Raw genomic sequence first — 20,706 nt, forward strand, 5'->3', positions numbered from 1 at the left:
CAACTCACAAGCCATGAGATCATGATCAGAGCCGAGGTTGGATGTTTAACTGGCTGAGCCACCCAGGTGCCCTGAGAGTGTCTTTCTGGAGAGTGACTTATAAATTGAGGTTGGAAGGACTCAGAGGAACCACTATGGGAAAAGAAGGAAGGGTGGTAGGTATGGAAGGAGTCATGGGGGGGGGGGGGGGCAAGGAAGTTAAAGAAAGAAACACATATTTGCACACTGTGTTAAACACTGAACAAGAAACTAAAAATGGGAGTACAGATGGGAGGTTATCAAGGAAGGGGCTTTTCAGAAAGACAGAAGTTTCATCTGAAACCTACGGGATGAGATGGAGCATCCATTCGAAGACAGAAGAGTATCATAAAAGAATGGCATGTGCAAAGGGCCTGAGGCAAGAAGGAGCTGGGCCTGTTTGGGGAAGCCATACCAGCTAGGGAGTCTGGAGTGTGGTGGTGAGGAGTGGAGTCCGGAACGAGAGCAGACAGACGGACACTGGGCAGGCACGTAGGGCAGTACAGCTTAGTTAGTACTCTAAACTTTATTCAGAATGATGTATTAGGGGTACCAAAGGCTTACAATTGAGGTGGGGAATATGGCCATATTTACATCTTCTTAATGGCTCTCCTTCCTTTTCCCAGCCACCACCCACCTCCACAGGGTGATGTCCGCAGACCCTCCAGGCCTCTTGTCATCGAACCCATCAGTGTTTCACACGGGTGAGCCCTCCCTGGTCCCAAACCCACCATCCTCACTTGGCTTCCAAGAACACTACACTGTCCTGCCTTCCTTCTACCCACTGGCCGCCCCTCCCCACCCCCAATTCACCACTGCCACGTTTCCACGACACTATGACACTTGAGGGCTTTGTGGCCCAGAAGTGGCTTCTCCTTGCTCTCACTGTTCGACCTCTGGTGCCAATAAAGCCCAGTCCTTCACCACCTCCCCTCTCAGGCAAGCATTCCGATGTTTCTCGTGCCTTTTTGTGTTCTGACAAAATGTGGATGATGTTCTAGGAAAAATATGTCGCGGAACGGCCCATGTAGTGACTCCTCACGTCACAGACGGTCTCAGACAAGACGGTGGCTTTGACTTTCTCCTCTCCGCCACATCCGAGGTCTCCGCTGCTCTTCTGCCCTTCCTGGCACCCGGGACCAGCCCGTCTCAAAGCCTCCTCACGTGGCTGTCCCCTCAGCCTGGACCCCAGGTCTCTCCAGAGCGGATTCCTTTCCCCGCGGCCTGCTTGGAGCAGGAAGTCCCGCCCCTGCTCTCACCAACCCTCAGGACTGCCTCTGCAGGGCCTTCCTTCTGCTCCGACAGTCTTCTAATAAAAATTCCATCTGTGAATTCTCCTCACACAACGTGTGAGAGGAAAATGTGCCCATTGACACCCACTTAAAGGCTTGGCTCGTCTCTCTGCAGGCCAAACCCCTCATTCTCTCACTTCCTCTGACTTCGGTTATTCAGTCATTGAACAACGATGGCCGCAGTGCCCCCCTCACGACGGTCTGACTGCAGCTGACTCCCACGCAGGGAGGGCAGACGAGGCCCTGGGCGGCAGCACGTGGTGATGGAGAGAGCACACTCAGGAGACCGGGGCGCCACTTCCCAGACAGGTCCCCTCGGTCACATCCCTAACCCTCTGGGCCTCAGGTTCTTTCTGTGAAACTCAGCGGAGTGCGGTGGGGAATAAATAGGGAAATGCCGTGACTTAACACAGTAGCTGGTGGATGAGGAAAGCTTAGTCCATGCTGGAGAAGCCCACCCAGACGGGAACAGAGGGCTCCAGTGGTGGGGGGCGGGGGGTGGGGGCACAGAGCAGAAGGCACCTCTATGCTGGGGGGGATAGAGATGCTCCTGGTGAGGTACGTCTGAAGGTTTGCAGACAAAAACCAAGCACAGAGTAGTTGTTTATTCACTGTCCCAGCAGGAACTATTAACACATAAAGGTTCGAGTTTCATATCAACAATGTCCAAAAAAAGATCTTTTATCTCCAGCGGGGGAGGGGCAACCATGCAATTCTGAATTTTCACTTTGAATAGGGCTTGAGTGGGAGGCATTGACCACTTGCAAGCTTGTGCCTCCCTCTCCTGGAGGGAGCTTGAGACTTGCTGGGAGCGGACACGAGCTCTAGGTTTCTGTGGTAAATCGGCCTTCTTTTTCTCCCCTGAAGAGCTGCCTTTTCTCTGACGTAAGGAGAAAAGCTTGGGGTCTTTGTGCGTCAGGCCTAGAGCCCAGATGCAGGCCGTCTGCTTCCCAGATGAGGGTTCTTGGGCTGCCTGGTTCAGCCAGAACCAGCGCCATGGACCCTGGACCAGAGCCCAGGCCTCAGTGCTCTATGGGACCCTTGGGGGCCCCTACCTGAGCCTGTGGTCTGGGCAGCTAGGGAGAAGGCAGAGATACTGCTGTCAGCGGCCCAGGCTGACAGGTGGGGGAGGCAGGGTTGGCCAGGGACGGAAAGGCAGGTGAACGTGCAGCTTCTAAGACCTTAGCGCACCGAGGACCACTCGGGCCCCTTGAGTGCTGTGCCCCAGGAGCCACCTGGCAAAGGCAGAATCTCCTCATGACACCTCAGCCAACTTGTCTACCGCTAGGAGTTCAACTCCGCCAACTGGGTCACTACTTAACATTAGATATTCGGCCCTTATGAGTGGCCTCTCTGGAAGGGGCGTCTGAGGGGCTCACACACTTATTCCAACAGCATTCAGACCAAGAGGCCAGAGAGAGAAGGGCTGGAAGCTACGGGGTTCCAGACCCATCTAAGGGGCTGGTCACCTGAGCTGGGACAAGCTGCTTCTCTGTCCTGACTTCGCATATCCCTGCCCAGGGCTCACCAAGAGGAAAGCAGCAAGCTCAGGTCTTCAGGACAGAGGCCACAGAGCTGCTTTTCAATCTGTGTGGTCATCGCTCAGGCCTCCGTCCGGCATGAGATGGGAACAGGGTTGGGGGCTGCGTACGGGCTCCCGAGTCAAAGCCCCTGGATCACGTGTGGGTCCTGACACATGTGGCTGTAGGACCTTGGGAAAGTTATCTAGGCGGTCTGCGACTCAGTTTCCCCATATGGAAAGTGGAAATGAGGTGTCACCTCACCGTGTTGCGGTGAAGAAGAAATGCGGTCGGTAATTAGCCCGGGCCCTCGCACACCATAGCTGCTCAGCAGGTGTCAGCCCCTGTTCCTGTCCCCGCCGGATGCCTAGCCTGAGATGCCTCCGTGAAGGCCCTTGGCTCAGGGCACAGGCCACAGATGGGAAGGGCACAGCCAGCACACCCAGGATCCCTGAGATCTGTGAGGGAGGAGGGGACCAGCCATGGGGGAGGTGTGGGGGGATTTACTCTTCACAGGGGTGGTTTTTCCACTAAATTAACATCGCTTCAGTCTGAGGGAAAAGCAGGGGGACAGTGTGACTACCGCCATGAGGAGGTCTGACCCCAGGCACCAGCAAGCCCCCTGCCATTCACAGTGACGACAGCACAGGGCTAGCCCTAGGGGTGCAGCTTGGTCCAGGAGGGGGCAGTGGGTGGGGAAGGCACTCCCTGCAGTGGCGGGGGGGGGGGGGGCGGGGGGGGGAGCGGTCAGGGCCCTGGGTCTGGGACATCTGAGAGTTGGGGTCCTGGACAAGAGGTGCCAATCCAGAAGCTTCCAGGGCGAGGCAGGCCCTGCACCCACCAGCTCTAAAACACGAGCTTCTTGGGAATTTCCCATGGGAACTCGTTTCTTCCAAAATGGCCGTAGCACGCTGTCTTCTGGTAGATGGGCTTCTTCAAATCCAAGTCCCTGCACAGTCAGCAGAAGAAAGGGTCATTTTCAGTGGAAAAGGAGCAGAGTTTCTCTGAATTTTGAGCACAGGAGTAACAAACAGAGTGTGGGCTGTCACTGCTCAGAGCAATTTCCCATACATTTCCTGTCTACGCCACACCACATCTCATGAGGTGACTGTCACTGGCCCCTGGGAAACAGGCTCAGAGGTTCAGGGACAGCCTGGTTACACAGACACACCCAGGACTCAGAATCTGAACTCTGGCCTTGCTGTGCCTTCCTCCTCTTCTCTCCTCTCCACTCTACTGGCCTGGTGCAGACCAACCACACGGCCAAGCTCCACAAGGCAAGAGCGGCCTCAGAAACATGGGCCGATGGGACCAGACCCGCCAGCTCAATTCTCAGCATTCAGCCTTGTGATTACTTTCCTACAACCCCCCACCTGCTCAAAGATGGCCCCCCTGGATGGTCAGCGTCTCTGGGCCAGCAGGGACCTTAGACACCCCCTTCTACCTGAAAAGCAGACATCTTGCACTTGGGGTGTGCATTGAGCTGGGCTAGGAGCTTGGAGGCCCTCCTGCTCCAGGGAGGCTGAAAGTCCTTTTTTTCCCTTTCTCTTTCAGAGGAGCCAGACATCTGGGGGTGGGGGGAAGGAAGGGCCCGTCTGGCAGCGATGGGGCAGTGATTTACCTGACAATGACCCCGGGCCGAAGGTCGAAATTCTTGTTGACCACATCTAGCAGCTCTCTCTCTGTCTTCTGAGACGTTCCATAGGTAAAGATGGAAATGGACAGCGGCTCAGCCACACCAATGGCGTAGGAAACCTTCCAGAAGAGACGAGGGTCAGGGACAAAAGCCTCTGTGCAGGGGGTCTGCCCTTCACAGAGATCCCGATGCCCTCAGAAAGGGGCAGCTGGAACCACCCATCCCTGGCCCGACGTGCTCCCCCACCTCGTCCGTCTAGGAATCTCCACCATCTTCACGGCGAGCAGATTCGGTATGTGTCCCTCTCCCTGAAAATTTTTTCCCTCCCTGAGGTTTTCAGGGTACATGCCCCGGTGCCCCATGCAACACACAGTCACGGCCTTTGGCAAGGAGTGTGCCCCCCCCCCCCGCAGGCCAGCACGGCCTCAGCCGGGGCAGAGGTGGGGTGGTCGGAGTGGGGCTGACCCACCTGCACGAGCACTCTCCGGCAGAGTCCCGCTTTCACCAGGGACTTGGCCACCCAGCGGGCAGCATAAGCTGCCGAACGGTCCACCTTGGTGTAGTCCTTCCCGGAGAAGGCTCCTCCACCGTGCGCCCCCCAACCGCCATAGGTGTCCACGATAATTTTGCGGCCAGTGACGCCCGCATCCCCCTGCAGACAGAAAGGAAGAAATGGAGGTGGGGGGGTATGAGAACCAGGGTCCCCACAGGGCAGGGCGGACGGGCAGCTGCAGCACCGTGATGGCCACCGCACCAACGGGGAAAGGAGGCCCTGAAGCTGCCCGTGGGCACTTTTCAAAGACCCGCCTCCCCCCACTCCCCGCCCCCAAAGCTGGGAGTCAGCCAGAAACCTTGCACTCTCACCCCAGTTCAGTCACTGACCCATTACAGCACCCAGGTAACCTGCCAGAGCCTCATCAGAAAGTGCAAACGAGGGGACAGAGGTTCCCTGGAATCCTAGCCAGCTCCTACTTCAGCCTGTTTTTATGAGTCAGTTGTGATGGGCAAATCCGAGCTGCAGGAGGGCCCTGAGCCTCGACACACACACCCTGGGCCATGGCCCTGGCTGGCGTTTCCTCGAGTGTCTGCTCTGTGCGACATTGGGCAGTAATGATGGTTTGTTTTTTGTTTTTTTGAAGGGGGGGAGGGGCAGAGGAAGAAGAAGAGAGAAAGAGACAAAGAGACAGAGAGAGAGAGAGAGAGTGGGGGAGGGCAGAGAGGAGCGGGGAGGACAGAGGATCCAAAGCAGGCTCCACACTGACAGCAGAGAGCCTGCTGTGGGGCTTGAACTCACGAACCACCAGGTCATGACCTTAAGCCAAAGTCGGATGCTTAACAGACTGAGCTACCCACGCCCCGGGAGAGACAGAATCCCAGGCTTGGAGCCTGACTCAGGGCTCGATCCCATGATCCTGGGGCCTTGACCTGAGCTGAAATCAAGGGTCAGATACTCAACCAACAGAGCCACCCGGGCGTCCCAGTAATGATGTTTTAAAAGGGCAGGGGCTGCGTGTCGAGTACTTTGGGGAAAGACCACGTACTCTATCCCTCTGCTTAGAGATCCACACTTCCCACTAGCACATCTAGGCTTTGGGAAGTCCTGCAGTCCTGCAAGAAATGACAGTAAGCTTTGCCTTTCTTTCCCCCTGTGTTTCTGCACTACATTTGGTCACGGAACCCGTTACGGGGGCTCCGCTCTGAGTAACGCATCCCCTCTGAGGCGCCCCTGGCAGAGGTCAGCAACCTCTCAGACGTGCTCTGCCGATCTCTACGTCCTCTCTCCTGCCATACAGGAGGAAGGGGACAGCAGGGTTCCCTGCCTAAAACCTGCCCCAACACGAGTTGAACATAACCTGTGGCAAAGACCCAGTGATGCCACCTGGGAAAGGCCAGTCATCCACAAAGGTGAGCTGGCATCTCAGCAGGGCAAGGCGGCAGCATGGGGCAGTATGACATGTCTGGAGAGGGAGGGCCAGGCTGCACGAGGTGGGAGAGTCCTGGGGACATGTCCCCAATTCCTCCTGCACGGACACACGGACAGCAGGCCCCACGGAGTGTGAGCTGACCTCATGTTGTGTCCAGGGCCGACGTGGCTGAGTCACACAAAGCCACCTCCTCCTTTGCACCCAGGGAGGTGAGCAACCCCAGTAACAAAGACGAATCAGGAGAGATCTGCTCTGAGGCAAGGGCGCACCTGGGGACCTCCGATGACAAACCGCCCGCTGGGCTGCAGGTGGTAAACGGTGTCTTCGTCCAGGTATTTGGCTGGCACCACGGCCTCGATCACCTGCTCCTTCAGGGCCTGGCGCATGTCCTCCAGCGTTATGTCTTCATTGTGCTGCACGGAGATGACGATGGTGTGGATGCGCACGGGGATGACCGCGCCGTTGTCCTGTATGTACTGAACTGTCACCTGTCGGGTCACAAGGGCAGGGGAGACGTTGTGAGGCCCTGCCCTGAACTGAGGACACACTGCAGCCAGGCACAGACGCTCGGACGGCAGGCGGGGCTCCCAGGATCCAAACGAAGGTGGGAGGGGGAGGCCTCCTGTCCTCCAAGGACCTCCAGAAAAGTTAATCTGACACATTCTTGTATTTGAGTCGCTGCCCAGTGCCAGGGGATGACTGGGCACGAGGCATAAGCACGAGGCCCAGCTATGGCCACAATTAGTGCCACTTAGAGACTCAGGGTTGCAGAGTTTCCTCTCTATTTGTGACCCAGCTAGCTTCCTCCCCTTCTATCTCAGCGGGTTCTGGGTGCCACGAATCCCCCCCGGCCAAAGCCCTTTTCTGACCCTCCGTGGCGCAGAGCCAAGGTATCCTGGCTCCTGCCAAGGAGCACAGGTGACCATAAGCCACGCCGGCTGTCCCAGTCCCTCAGTGGAGGAGCTCTGGAAGTGTGTGGGGCCAGAGGACTGGCCTGCTGTAGGGACAGGGTGAGAAGGGCTCAAGTCAGGCTGGCAGAAATGGAGCAGCAAGCTTGGGAAGGCCAGCCTCCGGGTGTTTGAGCAAAAGAAAGGAAAAAAAAGCTGAGAGCCCTTGCAGGTCGAGCCACGGGGGCAGTTCTAACGCTCGCTTCTACCCCGGTGGGGCCATCTGCGCATGATCAATTCACATTTGGGCCATCCCGGCAAGACAGGCATTATCATCTCCACTTCACAAATGAGAAAAAGCCAGGCCAGGAGAATCGAAGCAACTCGTCTGAGGTTACACAGCAGTCAGCGGAAAGCCAAAGAGCCAGACCCGGTTCTGCCTGATCCCAAAGCTGGTGTCGTTCCCGTAGCAGCACAGACAAAATCCTTCCTCGGAGACCCTGTGCTATAGTGACACATCGGTGAGTGTGAGAACCCGATGCCACAGCCTGGTCTGACTGGTAACAGAGGACTGCGGTCTGGGCACCCCGGGCTGGCGGAGCGAAAGGGAAGGGGACAGTGAGGATGGTGGATGAGGCTGGAGGGAAACCAGCTCGGACTGCAGTGCTCTGTATGCGGGAAGCCGCGCCAGAAGCTGTGAGAAGCTGCTGGCAGCCCTGTGTTAAAGACGGGAGAGCTGGGGCTGCAGAGCATGAACACCTCGGTCAAGACCACACAGCCAGCAGAGCCGGGCTCTGACCTGGAGCTCTGTGGCCTGGTAGCCGGGGCTCTGCCCAGCAGAAGGCTGTCACTCAAGACCCCGAGGGACACATGGGAGCCCCAGGCCCGAGTGCCACCCGGGGCAGTGTGGACCCACAAGAGCAGTGCCCAGAGGAGGCCTGGGGGTGTGTGGGGCTTGTGGGAATGCGGCTACGCCAGGTGTCCCTGGCTGGCAGCCTTACTTCCTACCCCAGGGCCTTGGGAGGACCACGGGACAGCAAACAGTGCCTCCCCGGGGACATGCCTGCAGCAGGGTCTCTGCCCGCCAGAGGCCCCTCAATATCCGCCAAACACTGGGCCTACATCAAACTCCCGCTCTGTGCCCTGCCTGGTTCAAAGAGCAAGAGGGTGGGATCCGGAAGAAGGAAGGGAGAGAGCCCTTCCCATGTGATGTCTGACCCTCGTTCGAGGGGCAGGTGCACAGTGACATCTGTGTCCCGAGACCAACCTTTAAATCCTGGCCTACGTGCACACAGCTGTGACAGGCTGCTGGAGTTGGGGCGGGGGCCCCCCAGGAGGGGAGGCCCTGTGACCGGCTCTGGGACCCGATCCACTGCATCAGCATCAGGCCCTGGGAGAAGGCCCGCCTCCTCCGCTCCCCCGCTGCCAGCCGTGAGCCCAGGCAGCGTTCCTTCCATGCAGAACCACAGGGCTGTGGCCGAGCCGAGGGTTCCGAGCATGCCTCTTCACTCATCATGTCAGCAAGATGGGGGGGGGGGGGGAGACACACCACGGAAAACACAACTCTGACCAGGTACAAAAACAGCCATCCATACTGCCGCTCGGTTCTCAATACCAGCAGCCAGAATTTGCTCGGGTGGAAAGACTCGTCCTGTTCACAGTTAACACTCTGGTCAGATGATGAGAGTCCTTCACAAACAGGCCATGGAGCCGGCCTAGAAACCGGTCCTGGCACGGTGCCGATCACCTCCAGGCAGCTGTGTGCAGGGGCCCTTGGGCGGTGGGGCCAGACCCGCACCCCTGCCCCTGAGATGCCCGGGGCTCGGCGCCCCCCCGCGGCAGGGGAGTGAGGTGGACTTTGGTATCCAAAGTAGCATTAAGAGAATTCCATGTATCCCTGCAGGAAGAGAAACCCTGGAGGAGCACACCCCCGCCCCCACCCCTCCACTGCTGAGCGGGATGACGCGGGCCTTCCCTCTTCAGCCGGCCCCACCGCGGTGCCTCTGGGTCTCACTGCCACACAAGGAAAAGGAGAGCTCCAGCGCTCTCCTTCCTCCAGCCTCTGCTCTAGGCTTCCGTTTTCTGCAGACGTGCCTCCTGCCCCCGACACAGCGCAGCTCTGGCGCACGATGGAGCCGGGCGCGCCAGCCGCCGTGCGCCCGTTCCTTTGATACCACTGCAGTCTTCGTATTTGAGCTCTCCCGCCCCGGGACCTCGAAGAGCAGCCGAGGAATGCTGATGATGGAGGCATGTGGAGAACACAGGAAAGGTCGGCTGTAGGCCACAAATGCAAGTCCTTGTCCCGGGTTCAGACAGTTGCAACCTGTGCCCCGCGTGGCCTCGCACCTGCAGTCAGGTGGACGCGCCTCTGTGCAACGGGGGCGACGGGACGGTCACGGTCACGGTCAGCCATGCTGAGCTATACAACTGCACGCGCCAAATTCCAAGTCCAGGGGCAAGAGAAGGCCCCGTCTGGTGGTGGCCACCGGGGAAACCACGGGAGGTGGAAGCTTCCTGGCCACTGATGGACAGGAGGCAACCGAGCAGATCCCAGGAGAGGCGAAGGGTGGGAGCAGAGGCACAAAGCACTAGGGAGTGAAGCAACTCCAACTAAGCAAGGACTGGGGTGGGGAGGTAGAGGCAGGTAAAACTGGAAGACCATAAGGGGCTTGGAATGCCAACATAACAAGCGGGGGTTCTCCCCCTGCGGGAGGCAGAAAACTGTAAAGGATTCCAAGCCAGTACTAGGAAATTAAAAGTCCAAAGGGAGTTAAGTGGAGTTTCCAGGCAGGGAAAGTCCTTGGGAGGGCACGGCGCAGATCCCTGCTGTGGCCTGGGAACCAGGCTGGAGCAGAAGAGGTGCTCTCTAGGCAAAACATGGAGCGAGGCTGGGGGGAGACAGAGGGGGCGCTGAGCAGGATGGGGTGGGGGGCACCATGGCCCTCCCTGGAGCCGAGGAGGAGGTGACCGTGAGGTTGCACACAATGGCTCTCCGGCACACATGCGTGTAGGGGGAATGAGAAGCAGGGCTGCTGATCCAGACACCCTACAGGTGAAAGCTTTGGCTGAGTGTGACAAAGTAGGAATTGGGTGCAAGCATGGGTGGAAGGGGATAGGGTGTGCAAAAGTGCCAAGGACCCATTGGGGAGTGGGAGACGAGCCAGGGGAGGAAGCCCCGGGAAAGGGGCCAACAGGGCCGCCAGGGTGACACGGGGCAGGGACGTGGAGAGGGGAGGTGGACGGGGCGCCTCCACCCACATGCGCTAACATTTGCATCATCGCCGGCCTTCACATGTGGACTCCGGTGAGGATTTCCCCACGGTCCAGAGCAGAGAGGTCAGGGCCCATGGGAACAGAGAGTCCAAAACAGCAACGGGAAAGCCTTTTTGCCAGAAACAGTGATAAAGGGCCACAGCGAGGCACGGATGGCCCTTGTCAACTCAGCGTTCAAACCTTGCTCAAGGTGTGGAGACCTGTGGGTGTGGACGGGCAGTGACCAAAAGTGTGAAGCCAATTAAGAAGTAAATGTGTGGCAGGAACCAGGGAGACACACTGCAAGAGTCAACATATGCTAAGAAGGCAAAAAAAAAAAAAAAAAAAAAAAAAAATCCAGGACCGTTCTTTCCATTTTTCTGTATTTTTGAGACTTTTCACAATAAACATTAGGGGAGAAAACATGTAGACCTGAAGAGTTTTCAGATAAATAGTTCTTTTCACAACCAACAATATTTTGAGTGCCTGGACTGACCATTTTGATGCCAACAATGACAAGTACCAAGAGGACCCAGAGGGGTGTTTGGGTCCCCAGTGTGTGTCTGGGGCTCCACAGGAGGGGGGCAGGAGGAGGCTCACCTGGGTCTTGGAGTCAGGCCTCAGCCAGGGGAGGACCCCGGAGCGTCTGAGTTCCGCCATTCGGGCATTGAGTTTGTGGGCGAGGATAATAGTGAGGGGCATACACTCTTCTGTCTCGTCGGTGGCATAGCCGAACATCAGACCCTGGAGGAGAGCGTCAACAGAGCAATACGCATTTTATCTTCTCATCTAAAGCGTGGCTGTATTGGGTGCCCTGTGCATGTATAACATCTGCACGGGGAGGCGGGGACACTTGTGGACAGGAAGACAAGACAATGCTCTGGGAGGGGGGAACAAGCCCAAATTGGGCATCGGCGACCACAGTCTTCCACAAGCAGGCCGTGCCCTCAAGTCGCTGCCCTGAAGCAGGGGTGTCCTAATTTATTCCAGGCGCACGGACCCCTCCCCCGGGAGCTCCTGCTAGGATGAGGGGGGTCCACCCCACAGCGTGTCCAATCCATTACTCATGAACTTCCCAGCTGTCAACTCAGTGTGGGTCAGAGCCAGGGCTGACACAGACAATGCTATCCTGACCCCTGACCCCGCACCCACGCTCCACGTGTGGTCACCTGGTCTCCGGCCCCGACGTCTTCTTCATTTCTGTCCAAATGTACACACTGGGCAATATCCGGGGACTGCTGCTCCAGAGCTACCAGCACATTGCAGGTCTTGAAGTCAAAGCCTAAGCAGAAGGGAAAGCAGGCCTTCGTGGGGACACGTGTCAGACAGAGGGTGGCTTCCAGCGTCCTGGCAGACCGCTCAGCTCCCGACATGGCATTTCAGGTGGGGGTGGGCGGTCTCTAACCAGCTGGGATCTGTCTGGGACCTGTTGGGCGGAGCTGAGGCCCAGGATGGGGAAGGCCATGTGTCCATCCCATGTTATCATCTGGAAGGCTGGTCGAAGAAAATCCTGCACAGCGCATTTTACTACATTAAATTATACCTAGATTAGAAACCTATATCCTACACAGAACGGCAAGATGAAAACCAGATAACGGCTGCGGCTGCGCTGGGTGACTCGTGGCCCTGCCCCCTTACCCTTCTGGAGGCACGTTCCAAGACCCAGGCTGAAAATCACCTTCCAGCACTGCTGTTCGGAAGCCCAGGCGTAATCCACGTTATGAAACACGCTGAACAAAGACAGTGCACGTGAACTATCCAGAGAGGCTCCCAGAGCTAGAGTCCTCTGATCCCAAGCTCTGCACAGGGCCTGAAGCCAAATGGAAAAGCCACACCTCTGGAGGCCACGGCCACGTCTGCCCACCGCCAAAGTTCAGGCACACACATGGAAGCTGTTCTTCCCAGGCTCCCTGCCACAGGCTCGGAACTGGTTGGCGTGGGCGGGGGGGTTGCTGGCGAGTGGCAGCCCTGCCCCTGGAGCCCCAGAAGGGGCCGCTGGGCACCGACAGCGCCATGTTCTCCCTGTGGGCCCTCGGGCCTTGCTGGGCCCGGCCGTGGGCACTGCGTGACTGAGGGGTTGAAACTCACAGAGGCTCTACTACCAGGCCAAGTATTGGTGACAAGCCGAGTAACTGTCACTCTCTTTCCAGTCTATTCTACCTACGCTGCCAGTGTGAGCTTTACTAAAACCAACCAACTGACCCAGATCCAGGCTGTTGTTTATGTCCATGCTTCACGTGGGGCTGCTGCCCGGTGAAGGAGAACTGAGACGCCTCGGGTCCACCCAGCCCCTCCCAGCTGAACTGCCCCAGCCAACACACGCTCGCTCAGGGCTAGCCTTCCGCGCGGCACACTTTCCTACGTCCGCTAGGTCTCTGTCTAGAATGCTCTTCCTCCGGCTCCCCATCCCCACACGCCCAAATCTGATCAGCTCTCAGTAAACGTCCCTGGACCTTCCCCCCTCCCTCCCTCCCACAGACTCGCCGCTGGGCACCCCATACTGCGCCATTTAATGCCAGGCAGTGTCCCCACTCCGGAAGCACCAGGATGCCTTTGTCCTCTGCAGGTTCCTGTGCCCAGCAAATGTTTTTGAACACACACACCAATGAGCCATCTTTAGAGGCCTGCCAAGGACTCACCGATTGTGCATTAAACATTTTGCATTTTCCCTAATCGCTCTCTGGACAGTGAAGCTTCTCAGCCCTGAGAATCCATCAAGGGCTCCAAGCGATTTGGAAAAACAGAATTCAGGGGACCAAGGGGAGAGGAGCAGTGACTGTGCAGCCTAGAGCAGTGCGGGGCGGTTAGCCCGGGGCCCTCTTAGTGTAGCCACCGCGCTGTGTCGCTGTGTGGGGCCCTCTGGGTGCAGGCACAGCGACAAGCTGGGCGTGCCGAGATGCAGCCAGCAGCAGAGCTGGGCTCTGTCTCGCTCTCTCCTGCCAGCACACATTGCCTCCTGGGAAGTTTCCCTTCCACCTAGTGCAGAATAAGGCTTGCTCTTGAATAAGGTCTACACGTCTTAAACAACCACCTTTTCCTGGTAGAACAGGTGTAGCTGTGCATGGTGACATGTTGGGAAGCTGCTGGTCCGGGACAATGTGTTTCCTCCAGAACACTGTGCTGACTGGCAGAATGAGCCTGTGCTCATTGGTTCTGTGTCCACTTCCGTGTGCTGAGTGAGTACTCTAGGCGGGTCAGAAGGTGGCTGCACGGAGCTTGTGTGTCTGCACCCTCAGCGGCGAGGGACTCTCACTCACACACATGCAGCACGTGGTTCCAGCCTGCCCCGACCCACAGAGGTGGCACACGTCACCCTCAAGAACCCATAAGTGGCAAGCCCGTGTGCACAGGCCCTCAGCATCTGACTCTCGCACCCTGTCCTCTGGTGCCTCTCCAAACCGGACCCTTTCCCACCCTGCCCTGTCTTAGATGTTGGACTCTGCTGCGAGTCCCCCCGTCCCCCATTCTTTCCAGCTGTCACCCCAGCCTGATCATGGCGCTCCTCCTCGATTCCTGCCAGGGCCTGGGTCCCTTCCCTGGGATACAAGCTCCCACACTGCCTGCCACTGGGGCCAACCTCGGCCAGCCTGTCTCCTTCCACCTGCCACGAGTACCAGTTCTGGACTGAGTCACTTTGTTTTTCCTGGTCTAGAATGAGAAGCGGCATCTTGAAGCAGCAAGTGCAGGAGTCTGCAAAGGGCCGCCTACTACTGGCTGTCACCTCGTGCAAATTATTTACGACTCCAAGCCTCAGTTGCCTCGTCTGCAGGAGTACGGCAGAGGGCCTCAAACGACGAAGAGGACAAATACAAAGACCAGCGCCCACGCCCAGCAGAGAACATCTCCCCAGCGGAGGGCAGCTCCCTTTACTCGGTGCTTCTCTCTTCCAAAGCCTTTGCCAGCACCAAGACCAGAGGCGACAACAGATGGACACGGGCTAGTTCAACCGGGCGCCATCCCGTGGGCCGCCATGCTATCGCCAGAGACCGTGACTCCTGACCTGCCAGGCGGGCCAAGGAATGTTCTTTTCTCCCAGTTGGTATCTGCACTGGCAGAGGACAGAGAGCCTCGGATCTGACAAGGCGGCGGGGGCGCCCACACATTTCAGACCCTGGGGGCCCGCCTCACCCTTGGCGGAGTCGTCGTAGCCGATGTGCCTGATGGTGCTTCTCACCACCCGCTGGTAGTCCACTGTGGCCGTGGAGGTGATCTCTCCGCAGAGTAGCACCATGCCCGTCTTACACACTGTCTCTGCGAGAGAGGGGGCAAGGTCAGCGGCCACGGGCCAGCCGAGGGGAGCGTCACTCCTGGACCCCCGCACAGCGCTGATAAAGGGACTCACGAAGAGTCTTACGAGGCATGGGTGCCGGAAATGAAGGAACAATGCTAACAAGCAGAGTAAATCCCGGCAGAAGTGCTGACCGTGTGTGAATGCTGCCCGGAGAACTACGCTTTGGACAGACCCGGTCACACCTCGCTTTCACAGTGACCCCGTCCTTCTCACGTGGTCTTGAACCACTTATTTAGCCTAATTCGGCTTCCCCAACTGTACCCGAAGACAACGTTACGACTGCCGCGTGGCTCAAAGTGAGACAACGGTGGCAGGTGGTTGTCATAAAGAATGCTGTCAACATGCCTCCGAGAGGCCTCTCCCGCCCCTTGTTGCTAATATTCCACCATAGGCTGAGGTCCTGAGATCAAGGCGGGCCAAGCTTCTCACTGGCCATTCACAAAGATATATCTCAGGGTGAAGTGTACCCTCAGAAGGCACAGGTCCCAGTGGTGCTCAACGCAGGGGCTAGGGAGGCACTGGAGAGGGAAGGAGCTGTCTGCGCAGCACACAGTGAGGACAGAGGGGCTCTGGTCTCCCTTCGGGCACCCCTGCCCCATGATCTTGGTCAAGGCCCTGATTCGGCTGCAACCGTGATCACCTCGGGGGTCCTCCAGGCACTGGAGCCCCTGGCTCTCTGTTGTTCCGAGGGCCTCAGCACAGGCAAAGACCTCGAGCCCAGCCCACTGAGGTCTTTAGCAAGGAGTAGACATCTCTTACCACAGGCCACCTTGGCATTGGGGTCCTGCCTCAGATGGGCATCCAGCACGGCATCACTGATCTGGTCGCAGATCTTGTCTGGAGGAGAAGGAACATGTATAAGAATCACAGAGATAGTGGGTCTAACAGACTGAAGGATCAAAATAATCAGGTATTTGGTAAGCTTACATATGAAATCTATCTACCAAAGAGGACACTTCTTTAAATATACAAAATTAGGAAATTTTGAAATTTTTATTTCATCCCATTTCTGCCTAATTTTGGATGATGTATATTACATGAAGTCGTAGCATTCCCCCAAAAAAGACATACGTTCCAAAATCAGTTCTAAAAGACTGTAGCAATTTTCACAGACACACACAGATACACACACACACACACACACACACACACACACACATTCTCCTACTAAAAAGTCTCTCATTCTTTAAGATATTCCCTTTAAGTCTAAAATCTAGAAAGCTCCTAGAAATAGAAGTTAAAATAGCTGGGGGGACTGGGTGGCTAAGTGGTTGAGTGTCTGACTTCAGCTCAGGTCATGATCCCGTGGTTCCTGAGTTCTAGCCCCACATCGGGCTCTCTGCTGTCAGTGAGGAGCCTGCTTCAGATCCTCTGTCTCCCTCTCTCTCTGCTCCACCCCTGACTCGCACACTCTCTCTCTCTCAAAAATAAATAAACATTAATATGTATATATATACATAGATAGATAGATAGATAGATATAGATATCAAAATATTTAACAAGTGGATATGATCATTAAAATGTATAATTATTTAAAAAAAGAAGTTAAAATAGCTAATGATGTCAGTAAGAGTAGGTGCCAACACGTAAAATCAGATGGGACAAACAGATACATTTCTCTGCAGGTTCCATGAGCTGAAATATACTGTGTACACAACACCAAGCCCGAATCCACCACCCCAGCTGTAGAAATTCCATAAGAGAACCTCTACACATCATTGCTGTTCTACTGAACATTTCCACAGGCAGCTCTCAGATCATCCCCACTGCCACTCAGCCCCCTGAAGGCTAGATGTTCTAGCTGGGTTTGACCTCAGTCAAGGTGGGGCTGACCACAGCTCAACAGCAGGGATTTGACCTTATTTTTCCACTACTTGCCTTAAGAATTCCACATGGTTGAGCATGCAGACCCTCAGTGGCACTCTGGAAAAGTCCGCTCTTGCTTTGGGGTTGTGCAAACAGTCAATGTTCACAGATTCAGAAATAAAAGCGACACCTATTTATACATATTACATCTCATTTAAAGTTCAAAATACCCGCAGAGTTGACTTTTTTTAATGTTTATTTACTTATTTTTGAGAGAGAGAGCAAGCTAGGGGCTGAGAGAGAGGGAGGGAGAGAAAGAATCCCAAGCAGGCTCTGCACTGACAGAGTGCACGGGGCTCGAACCCACAAACCATGAGATCATGACCTGAGCCAAAGTTAGACACTCAACCAACTGAGCCACCCAGGCGTCCCCAGAATTGGCTCTTAATAAATTAATACAGTTTTTCCCAGTTTTATTGAGGTATAATTGGTGTACAAAACTTATCTGCATAAAATTAAAGTATATAATTTGAGGAGTTTGGACATGTGAGTACTCTTACGTTATCATCACCATAAACAAGGTAAGAAACATATCTGTCACCTCCAAAAGTTTCCTTGTGTCCTCCTATTTTCTTTTTGTTTTTTTGTTTTTTTGTTTAATATGAAGAATCTAGATCCAGAATCAAGCGCTCTGCTGTCCTAAGCGCATCATTTAAAACATTCACGTCAGGGGCGCCTGGGTGGCGCAGTCGGTTAAGCGTCCGACTTCAGCCAGGTCACGATCTCGCGGTCCGTGAGTTCGAGCCCCGCGTCGGGCTCTGGGCTGATGGCTCAGAGCCTGGAGCCTGTTTCCGATTCTGTGTCTCCCTCTCTCTCTGCCCCTCCCCCGTTCATGCTCTGTCTCTCTCTGTCCCAAAAATAAACAAACATTGAAAAAAAAAATTAAAAAAAAAAAAAAACATTCACGTCAATGTAACTTAAAATGTTAATCTGCCATTAAAGGTGAATTCTCTAATCTTTCCTTGAGAAACTGCCACTAAACTTTCGGGCTTTCTAGGCACCCCACTCCAGTGGCAGATCCCTGCTATAAATCCAGGTTTGTCTGATGCCACGGCCTCTGCACACCCCTACTAATGAAAGCCTGCTACTAAAATATCTCCATCAGGACTCCTAGGGTTACTCACATGCTGACCACGGATGACTCTGCTTGTTTCAAGGACGCAGGTCACATGTCCCCAGTCCACACGGGGGACTGGGATAAGGGGTATTAGGGATAAAGCCGAGATGAGCAAGGGTGTTGAGACAGCCTTGCAGACTGAAATAACGTGTAAGGAGGCTCTTTCTGAACTGTTTCTTTAGGCTTTCAAAATTTCTATTAGTATCACTCAGTGGCTGTAAGATAGCTCATAGGTGGTTTTCTTGGAAGTTGAAAAAGCATTCATTTTATCCTGCTGGTGGAAGAATTCAGCACTGGAATGACAAGCAACAAGTCCTCAAGCTTAGAGGAAGCTGACTTACGTGGACAGTTAATTGATTGTGGCAACCGAAAGGAGAGTCAGACAGACCTATCATTAAATAGACAACACGGCCATTTGATTGGCTGGAATTTTTCTTCTGTCCACTGAGCACACTGCGGTGTGTACTATGGGACCTCTGGCCACTGCGTGCCCAAGCACCCGGAGACTTTATAAAGTTACACACAATGAAAGGGGCTATTTGTTTCGAACTGAGCTAAGTCACATACAAAACTGAGTTTAAACCAAGGTTTCTTAACAGCGGTAAGAAACTGTTACTGACATTGGGGGCCAGAAAATTCTTTGCTGCAGGGGGGATGGTCTTGTGCATTCAGGATGTTTAGAAGCACACGTGGCCTCTATCCACTAAATGCCAGTGGCACCCTCCACCCCTCACAGCAGAGTTATGACAGACAACCAAAAATGTTTTCAGACATTACAAAATGTTCTTGGGGGAAGGGGGCAAAACCGCCCCCAGCTGAGAACCACCAGCTAAAGCATATGGAAGGAGATGTCTACAGCTGAGTTACAAGCTCTGAAATAACATGGATGAGGCAGATGAAAAGAAGGTAGCCTTGGTGATAAGTTACCAAAACTTTAATTTCTCAGATGAATTTTGAAAAATTGCATAAACAATAAGTCAGTGTGCCCAGCCCCCAAGATTCCTCTTGAGCAGTGGTTCACAAAGTGTGGTTCCCACAGCAGCAGCAGCAAAAGCATCTCCTGAGAACTTAGTAAAAATGCAAACCTTGACCCTCGCCCAAGATCTACGAAATCAGAAAAGTCTGGGGGTGGGGTCCGGCACTCTGCCTTAACAAGCCTACTGGGTGATGCTGATGCTCCCTGATGTTCAAGAACCACTGACCTACAGCCTGAGGCTCTGATCATGGTCCTCACGTTCGCACACGAGCCTCTCCCATTTCCCCACAGCACCAGAAAATACTCAAATGTTCTTCCTCTTCAGGAGGTCATCTGTACTTCTCATAGATAATATACCTGAGGCTTTCAGGACCTGGAGATCTGTCTCAGCGACTACTGGAATGTGCTGTTTGTTCCTACACTATACACGCTTTACGTGCAAAACTTAGCGACCACAGTCTTGTTGGAGGGAACACTGGAACATTCTCTGTTGATTTAAGTCGCTCAATGATAAAGCTTTGTCTTGCCCCCCAATATATAAAGCTGATATCCGATACATGTTAGACGTGTAATATGTTTAGTCAACCCAACGCGTGTTCCCTGTAGCGGCCTCATCGTGCAGAGATGCTGGCTGTGGGTGGCAGCATGAACCCTTGGCTTCATTAACTGACAACTTCTCATTTCCTAATCAGTGACTGTTTTCCAAAACTAGTAAATTAGTAAATTACTAGAATTAAAAGACGCCTCCTATGGTGCCTCCAGAGACCCCTCACGGTAACGAACACGGATTGGTTTTAAGGCCCCGGGGAAAATGGCTCCCCCGGCACAGGCTGTCCTCGGTCCACAGCCACCTACTTACCCGGGTGTCCCTCTCCTACAGACTCCGAGGTGAACATGAAGGCTCCTTCTTCACTTAGAGAGTGGTCACACAAGCCGTCCACCGGGCCATTCATCTTTGCACACTTCTTCACTGGGTTTCTTCAAGGTAACGATTTCAACGCTGTTGACTTTGCCTGAAGTGGTTTTGTGTGGTTGCCTTTTTTTTTTTTTTTTTTTTCTCCCCCGGGAACCCAACAGGCTTGTCTTTGGCAGAGCTACAGGGCTCGCTTCTGGGGGAACTGCCTGTGCGCACGTGAGGGGAAGGTGGGGAAGGTGAGGATGGTGAGGAGGGCGGGCCTGAGTACCGACGTGTCACTCTCTCTGGCTGGTCACGGCTGGCTCCTGAGTGACTCCTATATATGGAAAAGTGAAAGGGCCTGAATAATCATGTGAGAAAATTGGAGGAGTCCATTTCCTGGAGGGGGGGGGGAGGGGTGTCTTCTTACCTTGAGGAATTCCGGTCCTCAGCTCGGATTTCCCGAGCCCCAATGTCTGGTCAGTGCACGGTGAAGAAGGCTGTACAGATTTTGCAGAACTGAAGCTCCTTTGGGACTCTGCTTCGGCTCTGCAGCTAATCTCCATATTGGGCCGAGGTTAACATCCCACGTTGGAGGGTGGGGGTCTGTGGTGACTCAGGGATCCAAACAGGCAGCAAGGAGCCCTTTCCCAGAGATGCGGTTTCGGCTAAGGCTGCGGCCCAGGGTGGCCTTTGCTACTGGGTGCTGCCTTTCCTCCCCCACACCTCGTCTGGGCTGGGCTCTCCCCCTTCTTCCACCTTCTCAGAGCAAGAGCACGCACCTGTATTCTGAGTCAGCGTGGACATTACACAACACGTTCGTTTAGGGGAAAATCTTTCGAGCCCACATTTCTCTGCTGATAGAAAGCACCTAAGCTGTCAGCTTCTCTAAGACACCGGCGGTCACATTAAAAAGTATCTGGACAGGTTACAGAAGACAATGCTTTTTTATTTTTTGTTTTTTGCTTTTGGAAAAAGACTCTTGAGAGATGGATTCGTTACAGGGAAATTATCCGAGTCCAGCTTCCATA

The 20,706-nt window shown here is 54.9% G+C and overlaps 1 protein-coding gene across 3 annotated transcripts; it reads right to left on the minus strand.

Annotated features, from left to right (window-relative positions):
- Window positions 1–1,895: 1,895 nt before the first annotated feature.
- Window positions 1,896–20,472, minus strand: MAT1A (methionine adenosyltransferase 1A). Of its 3 annotated transcripts, XM_045437839.1 has the most exons (11): window positions 20,106–20,444; window positions 19,640–20,012; window positions 17,812–18,097; window positions 15,581–15,658; window positions 14,659–14,781; window positions 11,700–11,812; window positions 11,131–11,274; window positions 6,661–6,879; window positions 4,936–5,118; window positions 4,452–4,585; window positions 1,896–3,779 (listed from the first exon to the last, which is right to left on the minus strand). In XM_045437839.1, the coding sequence occupies exons 5-11, from the start codon at window positions 14,759–14,761 to the stop codon at window positions 3,677–3,679; spliced, it is 999 nt and encodes a 332-aa protein (XP_045293795.1). In that variant the 5' UTR covers window positions 14,762–14,781; window positions 15,581–15,658; window positions 17,812–18,097; window positions 19,640–20,012; window positions 20,106–20,444; the 3' UTR covers window positions 1,896–3,676. The 3 variants fall into 3 exon arrangements, with proteins under 3 accessions (XP_045293795.1, XP_045293793.1, XP_045293794.1); XM_045437837.1 differs by lacking the exon at window positions 17,812–18,097 and having other exon boundaries at window positions 20,106–20,443; XM_045437838.1 differs by lacking the exon at window positions 17,812–18,097 and having other exon boundaries at window positions 3,734–3,834; window positions 20,106–20,472.
- Between the last annotated feature and the right edge of the window lie 234 nt (window positions 20,473–20,706).

Source organism: Leopardus geoffroyi, chromosome D2 (assembly GCF_018350155.1).
Source record: "Leopardus geoffroyi isolate Oge1 chromosome D2, O.geoffroyi_Oge1_pat1.0, whole genome shotgun sequence".
NCBI lineage: Eukaryota > Metazoa > Chordata > Mammalia > Carnivora > Felidae > Leopardus > Leopardus geoffroyi.

Bases quoted from the DNA above. Each gene is read 5' to 3' on its own strand.
- MAT1A (XM_045437837.1), bottom strand. From the start codon at position 19,733: ATGAATGGCCCGGTGGACGGCTTGTGTGACCACTCTCTAAGTGAAGAA. The intron at 14,782-15,580 runs GTAAGAGATGTC...CCTCTCTCGCAG, and splicing joins CAATGCCAAGGTGGCCTGTG to AGACAGTGTGTAAGACGGGC. The intron at 4,586-4,935 runs GTGGGTCAGCCC...CTCTTCTGGAAG, and splicing joins GCCGGAGAGTGCTCGTGCAG to GTTTCCTACGCCATTGGTGT.